The following is a 21,581-nucleotide window of genomic DNA, read 5'->3' on the forward strand; positions in this document are numbered from 1 at the left end:
TTAAATTTTTTTATAGTATGGTGTGCACCCAAACTGCATTTATGCAAATAGGCTGCCTCTACATGGCCATGGCATGTCCAGTTATTTCTCTGCCCATCCTTGCATGTGGGCTCCTGCTCCAACTCAGGAAGAGAGAAGCTGAGCGGATGACATAATAAAGTCACCATTTTTTGAACACTCCAGAGGTTCTGCTTGCATCAGGCAGAGCAACGGGTAGCTGCAGCTGATCCTAATAAACTAGAGAAATACAACGTACATGGAGCTACTATAAGGTGGTGCATAACTAGTTGGAAAACTTCCTAGAGTATAATCATCAGTGGTTCACAGTCAAGCTGGAAGGGCATATTGAGTGGGGTCCCACAGGGATCATTTCTGGGATTGGTTCTGTTCAATATCTTCATCAGTGATTTAGGTAATGGCATAGAGAGTACACTTAAAGTTTGCAAATGATACCAAGCTGGGAGGGGTTGCAAGTGCAAGAATAGGATTAAAATTCAAAATGATCTTGAGAAATGGTCTGAAGTAAAGAGGATGAAATTCAATAAAGACAAATGCAAAATGCTCCTATTACCAAGGAACAATCAGTTACACACATACAAAATGGGAAATGACTGCCTGGGAAGGAGTTCTACACAAAGGGATCTCAGGGTCATAGTGGATCACAACCTGAATGAGAGTGAACAGTGTAACACTTGTAAAAAACGCAAACATCATTCTGGAACGTATTAACAGGAGTGTTGTAAGCAAGACACAAGAAGTAATTCTTCTGCTTTACTCTGCTGATTAGGCCTCAACTGGAGTAGTGTGTCCAGTTCTGGGTGCCACATTTCAGAAAAGTTGTGGACAACCTGGATAAAGTCCAGAGAAGAGGAACAAAAATGACCTATGAGGGAAGACTGAAAAAATTGGGTTTGTTTAGTCTGGAGAAGAGAAGACTGAGAGGGGACATAACAGTTTTCAAATATATAAAAGGTTGTTACAAAGAGGAAGGAGAAAAATTGTTCTCCTTAACCTTTGAGGATAGGACAAGAAGCAATGGTCTTAAATTGCAGCAAAGGTGGTTAAGGTTGGACATTAGGAAAAATTTCCTGTCAGGGTGGGTAAGTACTGGAACAAATTTCCCAGGGAGGTTGTGGAATCTCCACCATTGGAGTTTTTTTTAAGAGCAGGTGAGACAAACACCTGTCAGGGATGGTCTAGATCAGCAACCTTTGGCACACAACCTGCCAGGGAAATGTGCTGGCAGGCCAGGACAGTTTGTTTACCTGCAGAGTCTGCAGGTTTGGCTGATCGCAGCTCCCACTGGTCGCGGTTTGCCGTTCCAGGCCAGTGGGGGCTGCGGGAATTAGCATGGGCCGAGGGATGTGCTCGTTTCTGCTTCCTGCAGCCCCCATTGGCCTGGAACGGCGAACCACGACCAGTGGGAGCTGCGATCGGCCGAACCTGCAGACGCTGCAGGTAAACAAACCGTCCTGGTCCGTCAGCAGATTTCCCTGATGCACCATATGCCAAAGGTTGCCAATCTCTGGTCTAGATAATACTCAGTCCTGCCATGAGTGCAGGGGTCTGGACTAGATGACCTCTTAAGATCCCTTCCAGTTCTATGATTCTATAAAGTAGACTTATAGAACCATTGTGCCAACAACTGCTTCCTTAGGTGAAATGTGAAAAAGGAAGGCAGGATTTTATCAAATGCAGTCAAAGATCACAGAATAAGGAAATAGTGAGATACAATGCAATCAGAAGAAAGAGTATACAAATATAAAGGGAGAGACAAACCACCTTATTTCATTGTCCAACGCGAGGCAGTAAGATTTAACGTGTTCAGAAATGACTTTCCACCAAAAAAATTATGGTTAGTCAAGACAAAGAGCAGGGCATGGTTTCAAGAGGCAGCAGCTGAGTTTCTTCAGCTGTCTTTTTTGATGTTTGGGACATCAATTCATATTTATCCAGATAGGTTCCCCCATCTCCATGGACAATTAAGACCAGAAGGGACCATTATGATTTAGTCTGATCTCCTCCATAGGCTATAGAACCTAATCCACTAATTACTAGATCAAGCCCGTAGACTTTAGCTGAACCCAGCTCAGGGTAAGTTGTCTTGTGCTTGGAGTTTACTGTACCAGGAGCAGAATAGGAGAAGAGTATTTGAGGGCCTGAATGTACAGGAATGGGGTCATCAGTAGAGGTCGCTGAGGTACTCTTCAACACCATTGTCTCTCTCACATCACCATGAACACTGAAGCTATTTCCTAACAATTCCAGACTCTGCCAGAAGCCAGGAATCATTCTAGTGTCAATCAACATGAAGACACACAGGAAATAGAACTTAAACTGCATTTATAAGTATGTCTCTAGAATGTGGAGAAAGATGAGGTGTAATGTTACAGACAAATATCTCCCATACACACACACACACACGGCCCAGATCTCAGTGACTTGGAGAATTTGCTTATGTAGTTTACTGAAAACAATATGGTTGTGTGGATCAAGGGTGTTGTGTTAGCCAATTTAAGTTTGAGGATACCCTCGTTACCATTTTTTGTCTGTAGTCAAGCCTTGAACCCAAGGCTGCCTTTCAGTGACAAGGCACCAATAACTTAGTGGTAGCTTTACCATCTGTACATTGTACCACATGTACTCAGGTGATTCTGGAGCTATTTATGGCTTTCCCTTTAGACAGACCTCCTTCCATTCCATCCCTGAACAACTGGTGGGGGGAGATGTTGCATTACCCCTCCATAGAGAAATGTGGCTGTTATGGCTATAGCAGCTACCATGGCTGGTAGTGAATACGGATAACCATGCAGCTAACCACTGCAGGCATGACCATACCTTAGCACAGCCCTTTAAGAATAAAGCTTGGTAAAGTTATATTGTTCTCTCTATTGAACAGGGTCTGCTACAAGAATTGAACTGAGCAGCATGCCTGTGAAAGTCTACCTCTTATAGGGAAAGATGAAGATGATAGAGTTGAACTATACTGTTCAGGGTCTGAATGAAACATGGAACTACTTTTAAGATAGCATTCCAAATTGGCACTGTCCCTTTAACTATATATAGTTAATATTCCCCCATGTTAGCACAGTGAACAAAACATTGTTTACTTGGGTTTGAGAAAACTTCTGACTCTGGAGAACAATTTTACAAAGTAAAATGGGATTTCAGCTGCAAATTCCTAGGACAGTGGCAGGCGAACCTAGTATGGTATACCATTGGAAACGTAGTTTTGCCAGCCTGTGAAAATGTTGGCATCTGAAAAATAGCTTCACTAATAACTGGGTTACTTTTCTTGGGCTTATTTTTTATAACTGCTTCACTCACCTCATGAAGCTAATGGTTTTTAGAACATCCAAACTAGGTCAAGGGTAGTCATTTATCTGAAATTGAGAGTCTACTCATAGGGCAGTGATTCTTAAACTTTTGTACTGGTGACCCCTTTCCAGTAGCAAGCCTCTGAGTGCAACCCCCCTTATATTTAAAAAGGGTTTTTAATTTATATTTAACACCATTATAAATGCTGGATGAAAAGCTGGGTTTGGGGTGGAGGCTGACACCTCGCAACCCACTATGTAATAACCTTGAGACACTCAGAGGGGTCTCGACCCCCAATTTGAGAAACCCTGCAATAGGAGGTGAATAACCATACTGTAATGTCATAATACATATTAGATGTAAATATTCTACTGAGCTCTACACAATATATAAACAGAGATATTCACCAGCCTAAGGAATTTAGTTTGAGGTTGTACATAGGTTAACCAATATCAGCCTGAGAGACAAGTGTGCAACTTCCTCAGGAAAGTAGATGCAGGGACAAGAACATACTGTCAAGTTCACATTTCGCTGCAGACAAAAATATTTTATTAGAATGCTCAGAGCTCTCCCAAAACTATGAAGCAAGTGAAAGGAACAAAAGGTTTAATAAGAGGCTTACATCTTCAGCACCGCATTATTTCACATCTAATTACATTTTGTCCTGTATAAAATACTTTGTTATACAAAGACCATTTGTGGTAGTGTACTCCAAAATATATCAGATTTAAATAAAGCATTTACATATGTGCCAAAGTGCAATATGCACTTAGATTAAAAATTGACTTCCTGAGCAAACAATGTTTTGTATTTAATCTAAAGCATGATTTTTCACTTGAATTCACTGTGTAATAAATTTTTTCCCCCAATTCCAACTTCCCTGTTAAAACAGCTTTGACAGGAGTCTGGCTTTACCACTTCACTTCTAACTATTAAGTGTGAATCTATATCACAAAGAGCAACCAGATAGTTATTCACTGCTACAGTTGATACTGCAGTATCTGCCATAGTAGTTTGGAAAACATAGTACAATTGCAACAGAACACCACCACCCACAGAGAAGCAAACTGAAATTAATGCAGGCAACTCCCTTTAATACTAACAGAAGTCCCATATTCAAGGGAAACCTGTGTCAAACTCTGATAAAATTAACTTTCTGGTCTTAAAAATGTTGTTATATAAGCCAACTGAATGTTGCTCAAAACAAGAAGTTTTTTCTTAAGTATTTTTTCAAAACCAACTTTAAAAGGTAAGGTTTATACCTCTGCTGCAGCACACTTTTTTTTTTTTTTTTTTTTTTATAAAAGGAAGAACTCATTGACAATAAGCCACAAGTCTTCTCAGACCTTAACTCAAACTTGTGGGTTGTTTTATTTTATGTGAGATGTAAATAAACAAAGGCTCTCAGTATACAATGCCACAGAGCAACATAAGTAGCAACGTCTCTTTACTTGTATTTTAACAGTATAGAACCCTTTCAGATTCTAATTCAAGGTATGACCAAGTCTGACCCTTATAATTTATTACCAAAATTTTAATAATTTAGTATTTTCTTTTGGCTGCTCATGTGTGTATGCAATGAGTCACACTTACAGAAAATAACTAGTATGCAATGTATCTTTTGAAAATCCCAAACAAGCTGGTTTCATGTTGTTAATAATTCTTCTGGGCCTTTTATTGTGATGAAAGGACCAATCTCTGACACTATAAAGAATTAACATTTTGTAGTTCCAAAACTAATCATTGACACAGTAGACAAGAGGCTAGTTAAGGCAAGCAAAAAGAGCAAGCCTAAGTTTGTTCAGAGCACAGAATTGTATTCTATGCTTAAAGAGTTCCAGATCCTACATAGATATGATTTCTATTAAGGTACCTTAAAAGTAATGTTGAAATCCTAGATTAAAGCGATCTCAACTGTTTCTAAACTACAACTAGCTGTTTAATGTTTTGACCATAGAAGCAAAGCTGCTATTATGTTTGTAACAAGAGTTTTTGTAACTATTTCTAAAACAAATATTAAATAATTTCTACTTGTATAGCTAGTTTGGTCCTCTCTGGAAGAAATTTTGCATGATCAAATTCTTCTGAGAGCTGCCACTTTAACAATTCAAAATAGCCCCAAGTGTACTTCCACCTACCATCAAATTTTAGACCACTTGAGCCTTAAAATGCAATTTTTGTTTTCTCAAGTTTTATAATTTCTAAATAAAAATAGTCAGTGAACCACGTTTGCCTCATTTAACAAGAGGCTCTATTTGCCCTCCTTAAAATCTGTAAGACATCAGATTCCTCAAACATGAGAAAAAGTGTTTATAAGTACTGCATCTCTTAAAAATATGTCCATTTCTCAGAATCACTTATTTATACTGTACACTTGGTCAAGATGCTGTTTAAATACAAAACATTGAAGGGAAGTATTTTTCACTCAAGTCTCTTTTGCTCCCAAAGTCTATCCATTTATTCATATGGTGAAATAATTATGAGTGGAGGGTAACAGTGAGAACCTTGCTTCAGGGAGGAAATATGATGGGATTTAGTGTAAGTTTAAGCACTATCTTAATTCAATTTTTAATAAATCTCCATAAAGGAATACCTCTCCTTTCCTCTTTAAAGAAAAATTAGTAAGTTCAAAACTCATTTCCCTCTTCTCTACTGTAACTTTCTTAGGAAAAATTTAGGTGACTGCTAAATGCAGGGACCAGCCCTCTTCAGGGGAAGAAATTTAAGAGCACAAGAATGGCTGACAAGGATCATGGGTGCAGTAAGGCACTGCCAGTAGCTGCACCCTCACTGCAGGCCAAATTTCTCTGCTAGATGCCACAGGGTTTCCCTCTGAAGTGTTGTGGGAGTGAGTCAGAAAAGATTGGTGTGTCTGAAGCCCTCCTACAGACTACCATATTCGTCCACTCAAGACACCTGAAACCACCAGCTGTTTCAACTGAGGAAAACCAGCTTTTTGCACTGTAAGATGTAACTAGGAGAGTGACATTTCCTTAATAATACAAAAAAGGTAAGGAGTCATTGAAGGAAATGCTAAACCTCTTGGATTGTTTTGCCATACAAGTAGTTGAACAGAAAACGACATGTTATTTAGCCAATTTCTAGTTTCTTCAAATTTAAGCAGCTAATTATTACACAGGACAAAGACTTCTGTCTCAACAACTGGATTGTGTTTAGGCATCAGAGCATAGCCTACTTATACACAAAGTGACCTCAAGCAAGCTTCTGAAGTACATTTAAAAAGAGTGCTTATGAGTCTACTGACTGGAGCGCAGGCAGAAAACGAGACCCAGCCTGAACACTGGGCCTTACTTCAGTAAATTTGCTTATACTCAAAAAGGAGGAATTTAATGAACTGTTTGGTTGTGCACTGATGGTGAAAAGCTCACCACCTTCTATGAAATGTCTTTGCAATCTCACCACTTGATGTCTGTTACGTAAGGCAGTAGTCATAGTGCAAAAAAAAGGTTCAACATAAGCAGTGCTCTATCAGCCTACGAAACTGAATGTAGTATATCTTTCTAGTTAGTCCACAGTAGCTCTCAGCCCAACATATTCATTTTCCCTTCAGGAAGTCTCACACTGATCTAAGGAAAAAAGTGGTTTGAACTTTATATATGGAAAAGGTTTTATACACAGAATTTACACCAGCCATACACTAAATATGTATTGTGGTATATATTATGAAGCGGGAAGTAGATCTCTTCAGTTGATAGCAATACACTGGGATATTAAGATAGCCTCTCTAGCATGTGCCATTAAATATATTATAAATAAAGCATGAAACTATATTTATTTTAAATTAAACATGCTGAAGCAGATGCTTTCAGATAGCAAATTATAGTCAATTGTACTCATTTATCTCATGTTTGTCAGAACTGCACCTTAACAGCAATTGTTAATTAAAAACAAACCAAACCAAAACCAGGTTATATTTAAATAGAAAAAAGTGCAAAGCCTTTCAAAAAACACCTGTTTACATACATATTTATACCATGACAATCTCACATTAAACCTGGTAATGTCACCTGTTAACGTGCTTGACAGTTTAAATGACCCACAGAAGGATTATCTCCTATGTAAATGTGGCAGGTTCTCACAACTATTTAAATAAAGGAAGCAAAGCATCCTTGTACTTTAATACTGCCCCAAAAGAAGGAATGTATACATCAGTCATATCTATTCTTTGCACTCCAAATGCATTTTGCATTCTCTGTTTCTCTCTTCGTCTGAAAGTTATGTCATATGTCTATGAACAACAGTCTCCTGGGACTTTCCATTATAATGCTGAAGCTCTTCCTCACTCTCAACATTCATGATGTTGGCTGGATTTATTCCATTTTCAATTTGTTTTTGTTGCGATGGTGCTGTGACTAGTGAGTGGGCAGATTCCATTGTAGAATGGTGACTAACATCCACTTTCACTAAAACCTCATAATATAAGAGATAAAAAACTGGAGTTATTATACCAATCACCAACATTATCACCACTGCTGTCCACCATCCTATGCCCCAGTCTGCTCCATAATAGGGATCTTTCCGCTTTTTGGTTTTAGCATCAGGTTCAAAGCATATCTGCTGTGCAGATAAGGCAGAAACAACTTCATTAAGATTCTCTCTCTTTGTATCGTTACACTTTACTATTTGTTCTATATCGCGATCCACTTCTTTCAAGAAGTTGCCAACAGTCTCATTACAGGAAAATGAATCAGAAGTTGGTGATGTTTCTTGGAATTCTGGGGAAAACTGAGTAGAAGATAAGGATCTTGAAACTTGCTTGACTTTTGGAGAGCAATGAGTTTCAGTCAATAAACTGAACTTCTTCACTGGAATTTTGATAGATCTGAGTGCAAAAAAATCCTGGTCAGTGATAAGATTATTAATCCTCTTGATGTCTGCAACCTGAAGAACAATAAATAAATAAAGCAATGTAGTTTAAACATGAACAGGTTTAATAAACCTGAAGAAGAGTTCTAGCCACCCTCAGTGACAGTGTACACCCCCTAAAAGGGGAAATTCCACATTATAAATGGAACCCAATCAAAAATATTTTGATGCAAGACAGAGAATCAAAGTTCCAAATACAAACAAAATTTTTGAAACAGACAAGAACTGAAGTATAGACTGGAAGGCGGGAACTGTATTCTAATGCAAATAATCACTTTGACTCCCTCTGAACTTGGGGAAAAAAAGTCACTCAGCCTTATCTCATTAACTATTTATAAAAATGGAAATAATACTCCTCCCTTTCAAAGAAATGACGACCATTAGTTTATGAAGTGTTTTGCAAACAGACATACTATTACTGTAAAATGTGGTTTGGTTATTCTAGAACATCTAGGTAGATAGAAGTTCTCCTACTTTACAAAATCACCCTAATTCACCTAGTATAGTTCTTTCTTCTCTGCCTCTGTATTGCCAAGTGCAGCAATAGGCATAATTCAGGGCATTGTCTTCCTATGCCCCCTCTCTCTTTGAGAAAGGGCAGGGTTTCCTACAGATTTAAGAGCTCCGCTTATTAACTCTCACAAAAAATAGTCCAAGACAGCTACAAAAAAGTAAGCTTGTGAAGGGAGGGAGAGGAAATAAAATGGTTAAAGGGGTAGTTAAAAAAAATAGATTTCAGTTAAAACAAGTGTTCAGATACTTAACTTTTTTAAACTTTTCATCTTACAAGATGAAAGTTCCTCAGATTTGGTCTCTGCAGACAAGCTCTCTTCCCTCCCCACCAATCCCACACCCCCGAGAACAGGAGCAAAACATTTGAGAACAAATAAATAAGGCTTCTGTTTCACTCACTGAGTTTTTTTATAATTGCTTTACAGTCAAAATGGCTAGAGAGTTGAATGTTTACATTTTGCATGAAAAAAACACCCCTGAGCATTCTCTAGAAAATTGTTTTTTATTGACCAAGTTACGAGCTTTTGAAAGCTGCATGAGCAAATGTAGCTCAGATTTTGTGCAAGTTTCTCACTACTCTGGTCAAGAAGGCTATACTACCACACATGTACAGCTAGTTTAACTACAAAGTGAGAAATGTACTGAAGGTTCACCTTAGCTGAGGCAAGAGCTCTGCAGAAGCCCTTGGCTCAATACTAGTAGATTACGCAAGACTGCCAAGAAGCTAAACACTACTCATGCAAGTTAAAATCCTAAAACTGGAAATGTTGCAAAGTTGGCAGCACCCTAAGGCGCATGTAAGAAGAGTGTTCTCTTGGCCCTCCTAAGGTGCATAGGGAGGGAGGTTAGCGATGTCTGGCCAAATAGCACATGTAAATAACCTCACTAGGAGCTAATACCCATTATGGCTAGTCTTCAGAATTTCAGAGTCCTGGAGAGCAAGTTACTTATTTTCTCTTTATTTTTCTTTCTAAAAAATTAAAGTACCATACGAAAACTTTTAGTGAGCACTGCTGTTATACTGTCAGGCATCCAAATCAAGAAACATCTCCATGCAGGCTGTTCTATTACAAGTCTGCCCACTTGTGGCTATGCACTGTCCTACAGACTTAAGATGCAGCTGCACATTGTCTCTCAGACACACCACACTTTTCCCCAAAATGCATAACATCCGGGAAATGCTTTCAAGAATAAAATCTGTAAAATGTGGTATGAAGATTTGGAATGAAAATGTGACGACAATACACGCCTTACAACATTAAGTCCTTTTGTTGTAGTCTTATGTGCTGTTGAAGAGTTATCATATATTAACCCAGAGGGAGCTACAGTTCAGAGATGTGCAGTGTCAGCATATTTTACACACAGTAAAGTTTTTAATCATTCTAGGTTCTATTTGGATGAAAAGTGCTACTCTACATACATTCAAGATTATAGCCAAGCCAATAGTTTAAAACATTAAAGCCTTTTTTCGTAAGGCATATACTAATATTTTGTAGCATTTCTTTAGTCATTCACTCCGAGTACCTTTTCCAGGTCCAAAGAGGAGCTCTGTATGGCTCAAAAGCTTGTCTCTCTCACCAACAGAAGTTGTCCGATCAAGATATTACCTCGCCCACCTTGTCAGCCTTCGCTTGGGTATTTCTTGCTTTCGGGGGGCTTAAATACTCATGCATCTTAGCATTCCTGTTGTGTAGTTTCTGTAGGGAACACTCTACACGTCCCGCTGGGCCTGAGCGGCTCGTGGGCAAAATGACGAACCGCGCTGGGAACCGCTCTGTACACCAGACTTACCGAGCAACAATACTGCAGCGCTATCGCGTTTAACGTCTCGCCTTCCTGGATGTCCTTCGTTAGTAGCACAATATCATCCAGACGGTCTCGCGAGGTGCTTCGTCGCACCTTCTCCCTCCCTCTTGGGCGCAGCTCGGACACCTCCCCGTCCTCCTCCTGCGCCTCGCCGTCCGCCTGGAGGCCGTTTCCAAACGGGTAGGCGCGGCTGCCGCCCGCGGCGGGCAGGGCTCCGGCCGGGGGCTGGCTCCTCCCGGCCATTCTCTCGGGACGCCTCTAACGACAACAGAGAAACACCTGCCACCCGGGGCAAAGCCTTCAACCGCGCCCAGCGCCCCTCGCCACCCGCTGCGCTGGTTCCCGGCGCCCAATCAGCAGCAGAGGCCTGCGCACGGCGCTGCACATGTGGCGTTACACTGGGGACGGGCGGAGGCTCTGCCGAGGCGAGCTGGTACCCGGTCCCCCCACCGCCGCCGATGCCAGGGGTCGCGGGGGCTCAGGGCGGCCGTGCCGGTCCCTCTCCGCGGGGAGAAGCAGGGCCAGGGCGAGGCAGCACCTACCTGCCGCTCCCCCAGGAACTCTTCATGGCAATGGCGGCGGGCGACCGCCGCTCACCGGTTCCTTCCGCGCGGGGCGGCCTGTGGCAGCCGCCACGTCCGCAAAGCGACCCCGCCCCCGGCCCCGCCCCCGCGCGCGCGTAAAGAAGCCTTCCGCGCATGCGCATTGAGTAAGGGACGCTGTAGAACTGGGGTGGACTGGGCCCTGGGCCGCGGGAGCTGTTCGCTGCGGCCCGCCCCCTATAGACACGGTGCGAGGGCCGTACACCGAGCGCAGCCGCCACCGGGGCCAGGGCTGTGGAACAGGCGTGTCCCCGGGGGCCGACCCGGCCGAGGGGGTGGGGTGCCTGGGTTCCCCGAGCCAAGCGCTGGGGCAGGGCGCCTGGCAGCGGTGCCCGCTCCGAGCGTCTAAAGATCACGAGACTGGCCCCAGGATCCCGGGGGTTTGCAAGGGACACCAGTCGGGGTGGGTGATTTTGGCCCCAAAGCAGACACGCTGCTTGGACCCGAGATCAAACTGCAGAGTTGTGCCCACGCTATAAAATGCTGCTGGGTGGGGCGGAGTCCCCAGCCTGAACCCGGCCCTGAACAATTCGAATGAGTTAACCTGGTGCCCCAGGTCTGCCCAGCCGGGAATTGTACAACGCCGGCCAGTGACGCTTTGGCCCTCACTGCTCTCCGACTCCTTCTGCAGTTCTAGTGCTTCTCCACATCCCCTTCCGGGTCTGAAATGGGAGGCAGATCCTGGGGCTCTTCTCCCCTTTCCCAGACCTGGATTGCAGGGGTGAAGATAGAGGGCATCGAGCCGACCAACCAGTTTATTACAGGTGAGAAAAGGGGAATAAAACCTCCCTGAGCTGTTGGATATATTTCAGGTTTCAGAGTAGCAGCCATGTTAGTCATAGAATATCAGGGTTGGAAGGGACCCCAGAAGGTCATCTAGTCCAACCCCCTGCTCAAAGCAGGACCAATTCCCAGTTAAATCATCCCAGCCAGGGCTTTGTCAAGCCTGACCTTAAAAACCTCTAAGGAAGGAGATTCTACCACCTCTCTAGGTAACGCATTCCAGTGTTTCACCACCCTCTTAGTGAAAAAGTTTTTCCTAATATCCAATCTAAACCTCCCCCACTGCAACTTGAGACCATTACTCCTCGTTCTGTCATCTGCTACCATTGAGAACAGTCTAGAGCCATCCTCTTTGGAACCCCCTTTCAGGTAGTTGAAAGCAGCTATCAAATCCCCCCTCATTCTTCTCTTCTGCAGGCTAAACAATCCCAGCTCCCTCAGCCTCTCCTCATAACTCATGTGTTCCAGTCCCCTAATCATTTTTGTTGCCCTTCGCTGGACTCTCTCCAATTTATCCACATCCTTCTTGAAGTGTGGGGCCCAAAACTGGACACAGTACTCCAGATGAGGCCTCACCAATGTCGAATAGAGGGGAACGATCACGTCCCTCGATCTGCTCGCTATGCCCCTACTTATACATCCCAAAATGCCATTGGCCTTCTTGGCAACAAGGGCACACTGCTGACTCATATCCAGCTTCTCGTCCACTGTCACCCCTAGGTCCTTTTCCGCAGAACTGCTGCCTAGCCATTCGGTCCCTAGTCTGTAGCTGTGCATTGGGTTCTTCCGTCCTAAGTGCAGGACCCTGCACTTATCCTTATTGAACCTCATCAGATTCCTTTTGGCCCAATCTTCCAATTGGTCTAGGTCCTTCTGTATCCTATCCCTCCCCTCCAGCGTATCTACCACTCCTCCCAGTTTAGTATCATCCGCAAATTTGCTGAGAGTGCAATCCACACCATCCTCCAGATCATTTATGAAGATATTGAATAAAACCGGCCCCAGGACCGACCCTTGGGGCACTCCACTTGATACTGGCTGCCAACTAGACATGGAGCCATTGATCACTAGTCTGTATCTGCAAAAAGAACAGGTGCACTTGTAGCACCTTAGAGACTAACAAATTTATTTGAGCATAAACTTCTGTGAGCTACAGCCCACTTCATTGGATGCATGCACTGGAAAATACAGTGGAGAGATTTATATACACAGAGAACATGAAACAATGGGTGTTACCATACACACTGTAACAAGAGTGATCAGGTAAGGTGAGCTATTACCAGCAGGAGAGCAGGGGGAGGACCTTGTGTAGTGATAATCAAGGTGGGTAATTTCCAGCAGTTGACAAGAACGTGCAAGGCACATGATGGCATATATCATATGTGTAGATGTGAACGAGCCTCTGATAGTGTGGCTGATGTGATTAGGCCCTATGATGGTGTCCTCTGAATAGATATATGTACACAGTTGGCAACGGACTTTGTTGCAAGGATAGGTTCCTGGGTTAGTGGTTCTGTTGTGTGGTGTGTGGTTGCTGGTGAGTATTTGCTTCAGGTTGGGGGGCTGTCTGTAAGCAAGGATTGGCCTGTCTCCCAAGATCTGTGAGAGTGATGGATTGTCCTTCAGGATAGGTTGTAGAGGTTTTAGTTGGGGGCTGAAGGTGATGGCTAGTGGAGTTCTGTTATTTTCTTTGTTGGGCCTGTCCTGTAGTAGGTAACTTCTGGAGCTACACTATCAGAGGCTCGTTCACCTGCACATCTACCAATGTGATATATGCCATCATGTGCCAGCAATGCCCCTCTGCCATGTACATTGGTCAAACTGGACAGTCTCTATGTAAAAGAATAAATGGACACAAATCAGACATCAAGAATTATAACATTCAAAAACCAGTTGGAGAACACATCAATGTCTTTGGTCACTTGATTACAGACCAATCTGTACCAATCTGTACCAATCAAATCTGGCAATTCTTCAAGAAAAAAACTTCAAAAACAGACTCCAATGAGAGACTGCTGAATTGGAATTAATTTGCAAACTGGATACAATTAACTTAGGCTTGAATAGAGACTGCGAGTGGATGGATCATTACACAAAGTAAGACTATTTCCCCGCGTTTCTTTCCTTCCCACCCCTACTGTTCCTCACACATTCTTGTCAACTGCTGGAAATGGCCCACCTTGATTATCACTACAAAAGGCTCCCCCACCCCCCGCTCTCCTGCTGGTAATAGCTCACCTTTCCTGATCACTCTCGTTACAGTGTGTATGGTAACACCCATTGTTTCATGTTCTCTGTGTATATAAATCTCCCCACTGTATTTTCCACTGTATGCATCTGATGAAGTGAGCCGTAGCTCATGAAAGCTTATGCTCAAATAAATTTGTTAGGAAATATTTCAGCTCCCTCTTCCTCTCTTGTAAAAATGGTGTCCGCTGCTCCCTTTGCCCTCTCGCTTACGCAAAAACTCATCTGCAGTATAAATCTTTCTGCTTTTAGTAAAAAATTCCATCGAGAGAAACAGTTACGAGTTTCTACCCAATTTTTTTTGGAGAGAGACAGCTCTGCCCAGGTCTTGCATTAGCTCTGGTTGGCTGCTTTTTCTAGGAAGCAGAAAAGTGGGGAAGGCTAGACTGACCACGTTCCTAAATGACACCAAGGTAGGAGCTTCTGGTCTAGATCACTGAAGTGCCGTCAGCAGGGGCCAAAATTGTGGTGTACAAATCACAACAGTTGGCAAGATTGGGGTTGGGCCAGACAGTGGAGGTACACGTTAAACCAATCGAATGTTGCCAACCACAAGTGTTCAAAAATTCTGAAGAAAGAATCATGAGATTTTAAAAAATAACACATTTTGGATAACAACAAAATAACTTTTGATTTGTCTTCTCATTTTGAGCCTTTAAGCCTAAGGTTCACATTTTCAAGCTTTTCTTTGTGACAAAGTCAGGAGGGCTAGAAATTTCCAAAGAAAGGTGAAATTCTTAAGTAGTCACATGACTTCAGGTGCAGGTTTTTAAGAAAAACATTTGAGTCTCATGATACAATTGCAAGAGTTGGCAACATGTGATCAGTGTTTTGAGTTTCAGAGTAACAGCCACGTTAGTCTGTATGCGCAAAAAGAAAAGGAGTACTTGTGGCACCTTAGAGACTAATAAACGAATAAATTGGTTAGTCTCTAAGGTGCCACAAGTAATCCTTTTCTTTTAGTGTTTTGAGTGTAACATAGGAGGTTAGACCCAGCTCAACAAGTGGCTTTGTCAGCGTTAGTCTGATGATACACAAAACAAAAATAATGTATTGCCTGTTACTATTCTTTCCTTGAACATGTCCACAAATTAGAGTTGCTGGCTTTTTGGAATTTGCCTTGCAGAATAAACTTCAATGCATAATACCATTGTGACACAACGTCATGACTGTTTGCTAGAGTTTTTAGAGAAAGCTGACGGTCCCAGTTATGGGTGGGAAAGGAGGTTTTGTAGGTGTCTGTTAGCAGAGTTCCTGTTAAAATGGTCATTCTGATTATTTTATTAGAACACTAATGATGTATTAGGTCATCTAGAACCTGGTATAGTGTCTTAATTTAAATATAAATAAAATACATTGCAATGTGGTAACATTGTAAAATAAGGTTGTGATGCAGTGTGAAATTTAAATCACAACAATGTAATGATGTTTTGACAATAGATTTTTCCTGGAAGCATTGCTTGAAGGATGTGAAATTGCCTCAGGAAAGTGGGGATGGCTCACACAAAATTCTGGATACTCTATAGTAATCATAATCCATTTAGAAACTCTTAAGGGAAATGATGCCAATGAGAAAATCAGAAGTTGCAAGCATCAAAGGAGATTTTCTATCCAGAGCAATTAAGGTGCAGTACCAAGGAAGAGAGATATCGTGTAAAAGAACATAAACATAATGGGCTGTATTCTCAGGTGCACTGAAGAAGTATATGATAGGAGTTAAATATGTGTTGGGCCCAAGGAAGGACACAGGCCATGCAGGAGTGATTCTGCACCATTTTAAAGGAAGCATAGTGGCACGCTACAGAGCTCATCTGCTAGCAGTGTTAATGGAAAATTGTGCATGTCCAGTACAAAATTGGGAGTGATCAAAATAAGCTAATTTATGGGCATCTTCATCTCAGCATTAGGTGTAACATAGCTCTAGCTACCCAGAGCCATCTTTAAACTACTATAAGCCCTTGTGCAACCAGGGGAATTTCTTAAATGAACTTAGGGAGCCTAACAATGTTATGTTTCCCCATAGTCCTTTTTCTTCCTTGCAAAGTGTATTTGGTAGCATCTTCCCAATACTTAGCCAAATCATTAGATTAGTTGTTTTAAGAGCTATTTCTTGTTATGGACCAGATCTCTAACTGGTGTAAGCTATCATAGCTCCGTTGAAGTCCTTCTGTGTATAAGCAGCTTTCATGCACCAGTTTCAATTGCTAGTCAGTTACCTAAAGGAACTTGTATCTGCCCCAATATGCTTTTCTGTAATACAAGCAACAGCAAATGGTGGGAAGATTAAATCTTCCTCCAACTACATTAATAGAGCATGTAGGAAGTTTTATGCAAGCTGACAATATTGGGTTAATTATCTACAAACCAAGATTTTCTTATGGTATCTCCAGATGACAGAAAATAGTAGTAACAAAGGAGTGGGAATTTCAGCTATTAAGAAGTGTCACTGGACTCTTGGCAAGGAATGTCTGAAACACCGACTCGTCTTTAAAAAGGAAGCTTTGAGCAATAGAAATGAAACAACTGTCATTGTCGGTAGCTGGGAAACTGGCAATTCAGACTCCATTCATGTTGCTGAAAGATTGTTTTATAAGATTGGTCAGAGTAGTGGGTGGACCTTGAGAGGACACACTTCATACTCAGTAACCCTACAGCTGAGTTTGATGATTATTCCAACATAAACTACTGATGGCATATTTTGTGTTGAAAATGGCACATTTTTCTTTAGTCTTTGGGTAGTGGGGCACAAGGAAGGTCAGGGCAGGGAATTCCACCATTTCTTTTATCTAGCAGTGCACCATCAGGGCGAAAAAGAACTGCCGAAGCAGCACTTTCCCTCAGAAAAAAAAAAGTATTGGAGTTTGCTTTGACCCCACTACACCCCTGTCTGTAACCATTTGTAACTAGTGACATTTTCCCATCAATATACAAAAGGATATATTCCCAACTTGATGAGCAGCTTGATGTGGTAGCTGCACAGCTACTATGAATGCTAATGGGAAAACCGCCTTTCTCCATCCCTCTGTAAGTTACTTTGCATATCCTAATAGCGCATACTCAACGAGCAAGAAGGTCAGTGTTAATCACTACATGGCATTCCAAGTGCAACTGCAACAGGCTCTCCACCCTTTCCTTTGGACATGTTGTGTCCAACGTTGCTTGAACGGAGAAGAAGCAAGGAAATATAGTCCCACTGGGAACAATAGAAGTATTTTAAGAAAGGATTCAAGAAGGAAAGGAGGTAAGGAATTGAGGTGGGGGAAAGCTGATACCTTTTCTGAGTCATCCTCAGTAAATAGAAAAGGAGTACTTGTGGCACCTTAGAGACTAACCAATTTATTTGAGCATAAGCTTTCGTGAGCTACAGCTCACTTCATCCAATGAAGTGAGCTGTAGCTCACGAAAGCTTATGCTCAAATAAATTGGTTAGTTTCTAAGGTGCCACAAGTACTCCTTTTCTTTCTGCGAATACAGACTAACATGGCTGTTACTCTGAAACCTCAGTAAATAATCACGTTTTGTCTTTCTGACAATACATGCATGTTACTTTCCCCTACTATATTGTAAATTACTAGCATTTTATAGTTAAAGACATAGGCCAAGATTTCAAATTTGGTGCTTAAAGTTAGGCATCTAAATACATATTATAATCCCCTGAATGAAAGGGCATGTTAGAATACGGGTAATTAAGAGATTCACTCAGATATGTACACCCAGAGGCAATCTTACAGTGGTGCATCTCCCTCTGCTCCACACTTGGGATTACCATTTAAGGGAAAAAAGAAAAGGAGGTAATAGCTGGTAATAGCTCATCTTAAGTGATCACTCTCCTTACAGCATGTATGATAACACCCATTTTTTCATGTTCTGTGTGTATATAAATCTCCTCACTGTATTTTCCACTGAATGCATCCAATGAAGTGAGCTGTGTAGCTCACGAAAGCTTATGCTCAAATAAATTGGTTAGTCTCTAAGGTGCCACAAGTACTCCTTTTCTTTCTGCGAATACAAACTAACATGGCTGCTACTCTGAAACCTGTCATTTAAGGGAGCTGGAGGAAGCAGATGCAACTATGTGAAGTCCCTGGTAGGAGAGCTCCAGTGGAACCAAGCTGTCCAGCCAATGTCTTCTTACAGGACTTAAAGGGAGGAAGGCTGCAAAAACATAATACAGCTTGGGTCTGTAATACATTTCTGGGGGAGTCAGTGTGGCATAAGACAAGTCTTTCCTTTATTTTCCATTTCTTCCTGGGCTTGCTCAGCACATGCTCTCCCACCAGATCCCCAGACCTAAAGAGAGCTTTTGGCAGGATCTCAGGGAAGTGGAAAACACTGCCATACAGCTAGCTACCTCACCACCTCCCCCTTTTCTACATGGGAAGTGAAGATTTTTATACAGAAGGGAATTATTGGGTCCTAAAATGTTCCAGGGCTCCCCCTGCTGGCAGATTGCTGTGAGGGGACTCAACATCCCTGTGGTAGCATCTATAACAGGACAGCCTGCACAAGCCCACCTGCATCTGAAGGTCCTTCCCCCAGTCTTGTGGGAGGGACCACTGGACCTGGGAACCAACTGAATACGTGGGACAACTAATAAATAACAGGATTAGGAATGAAGGTCACAGGTTCAAGACTGGGGATACCGAGCAGAGAACCCTGGAGAGTGCCCACTGCTCCTCAAAGCTGTCTAAGGAGCCAGCAGATGCCACCCAGAGGAACTCTGCCTGGATGCTTGAGACCAGGGAGGAGAGGAAATAGGCCCCACTGTTGCAGAGCACCTGCCTTATTGGAAATCCAGCCTTGTGGGTGGGACCACTGGACCCAGGAACAACTAAGGAATAACAGAGTCAGTAGTGAAGGTCACAGGTTCAAAACTAGGGATGCAGAGGGGGACACCGAGTAGAGAACCCCGGAGAGCGCCCACTGCTCCTCAAAGTTGTCTAAGGAGCCAGCGGACGCTGCCCAGAGGAACTCTGCCCATATGCGTGAGACCAGGGAGGAACGGAAATAGGCCCCACAGTCACAGAGTACCTGCCCTGTTACAGGACCGGGAGATCTTGGGCTAGTCTGCCCTATTTAATTAGCACCACCTTTGTGATAATTAGCTGCTTCCCAGCCTGAGGGGTGGATGGAATGAATGGGGTCAAGTGTTAGCCTGATGAACATCTGGGCTGTATTAAAAGGACTGAGTCTGAGAGAAGGGAAGAGGAACAACAGTAAGCTGGTTAGGTGCTATGGGAGGTGCCAGAGATAGTATTTGCAAGAAACAGGGAGGTCTCTGAAGGAATCATAGAATCATAGAATATCAGGGTTGGAAGGGACCCCAGAAGGTCATCTAGTCCAACCCCCTGCTCAAAGCAGGACCAATCCCATTTAAATCATCCCAGCCAGGGCTTTGTCAAGCCTGACCTTAAAAACCTCTAAGGAAGGAGATCCCACCACCTCTCTAGGTAACGCATTCCAGTGTTTCACCACCCTCTTAGTGAAAAAGTTTTTCCTAATATCCAATCTAAACCTCCCCCACTGCAACTTGAGACCATTACTCCTCGTTCTGTCATCTGCTACCATTGAGAACAGTCTAGAGCCATCCTCTTTGGAACCCCCTTTCAGGTAGTTGAAAGCAGCTATCAAATCCCCCCTCATTCTTCTCTTCTGCAGGCTAAACAATCCCAGCTCCCTCAGCCTCTCCTCATAACTCATGTGTTCCAGTCCCCTAATCATTTTTGTTGCCCTTCGCTGGACTCTCTCCAATTTATCCACATCCTTCTTGAAGTGTGGGGCCCAAAACTGGACACAGTACTCCAGATGAGGCCTCACCAATGTCGAATAGAGGGGAACGATCACGTCCCTCGATCTGCTCGCTATGCCCCTACTTATACATCCCAAAATGCCATTGGCCTTCCTGGCAACAAGGGCACACTGCTGACTCATATCCAGCTTCTCGTCCACTGTCACCCCTAGGTCCTTTTCCGCAGAACTGCTGCCTAGCCATTCGGTCCCTAGTCTGTAGCTGTGCATTGGGTTCTTCCGTCCTAAGTGCAGGACCCTGCACTTATCCTTATTGAACCTCATCAGATTTCTTTTGGCCCAATCCTCCAATTTGTCTAGGTCTTTCTGTATCCTATCCCTGCCCTCCAGCGTATCTACCACTCCTCCCAGTTTAGTATCATCCGCAAATTTGCTGAGAGTGCAAACCACACCATCCTCCAGATCATTTATGAAGATATTGAACAAAACCGGCCCCAGGACCGACCCTTGGGGTACTCCACTTGATACTGGCTGCCAACTAGATATGGAGCCATTGATCACTACCCGTTGAGCCCGACAATCTAGCCAGCTTTCTACCCACCTTGTAGTGCAGGAAGCTTCTGTAGTGTAGGAAGCTTCTGGAGTCTCCTGGGAAGGAAGGCAGTCAGACCTTGCTAATAAAGGGTTGTCAGGGAGAAAGCCCTAGGAGGCAGTGCTCAGCTAGAAGAGCAAAGAAGAACTATGAAGAGAACAGGAGTAGGGGCAAAGAGCAGGGAACTTCAGTGAGTCGTAGACTGTGAGAGGGGCTCTTGGGAAAGCAGCCTGGAAGTCAATGCTCTGTAACAGAGCAGGGAAGGAATTAAAGATAGCCCAGAAGGGGCTGAGAACCAATCCCAGAGGACAAGCTGATGTAGCTCACAAGGGGCAGAATAACTGTTTAGATGTTCTCTTTGGACTTTTGTTACACTGAAAGGGGACTAAATTTGGAAGGTGACCTGACTGGGACCTGGAAGCTGCAGTAAAATCAGCTTGACATATAGCAGTCCTGATTATAAGAACTCCTGCAACACCATGTCCTGGCTTGAGGGGTTCTGTGATGGTGAGTTCTGCCGTATTCCAGGATGATGCTCTGTATCTCGGGGGAACCCCCTGAACCCCCATATTCATCCTTATAATATGATTGTGTGGTATGCAATGCAAAGTTTGTCATGTTGGGTATCTTCGGAAGGTTCATGATGCACTGAGCATTGTTGTTATAGTAATGTTATAAGTTGTAATTTCATGTATATAGTTATGAGGCTGAAAATGTGTCCTCATGGCTTAAAACAAGCCCAAGCAAAACTCTCCAGGAGCGGAGGGGCAGTGCACACTTCATCAGGGCATGTATGGGCATGAGGCAACCAGCCAGCCTGGGGTGAGAAGCATCTAAGTTTGTAATGGCACGGAAAGTGTTAAGATCAGCTTAGAATGCGCTTTGCTTTTATTTCATTTGACCAAATCTGACTTCTTGTGCTTTGGCGTATAATCACTTAAAATCTGTCTTTTGTAGTTGTTAAATTTGTTTGTTTTATCCTACCTGAAGCAGTGCGTTTGTTCTGAAGCGTGTCAGAGACTCCTCTTGGGATAACAAGCCTGGTACGTATCAATTTCTTTGTTAAATTGATGAACTCAAATAAG

At 42.9% G+C, this 21,581-nt stretch overlaps 1 protein-coding gene across 1 annotated transcript; it reads right to left on the minus strand.

Annotated features, from left to right (window-relative positions):
* Nucleotides 1-3,844: 3,844 nt before the first annotated feature.
* LYSMD3 (LysM domain containing 3) lies at nucleotides 3,845-11,186 on the minus strand. Its single transcript, XM_073344459.2, has 3 exons — nucleotides 11,067-11,186; nucleotides 10,510-10,780; nucleotides 3,845-8,220 (listed from the first exon to the last, which is right to left on the minus strand). The coding sequence occupies exons 1-3, from the start codon at nucleotides 11,090-11,092 to the stop codon at nucleotides 7,555-7,557; spliced, it is 963 nt and encodes a 320-aa protein (XP_073200560.1). The 5' UTR covers nucleotides 11,093-11,186; the 3' UTR covers nucleotides 3,845-7,554.
* Between the last annotated feature and the right edge of the window lie 10,395 nt (nucleotides 11,187-21,581).

This window comes from Lepidochelys kempii, chromosome 5 (assembly GCF_965140285.1).
Source record: "Lepidochelys kempii isolate rLepKem1 chromosome 5, rLepKem1.hap1, whole genome shotgun sequence".
Classification (NCBI taxonomy): domain Eukaryota; kingdom Metazoa; phylum Chordata; order Testudines; family Cheloniidae; genus Lepidochelys; species Lepidochelys kempii.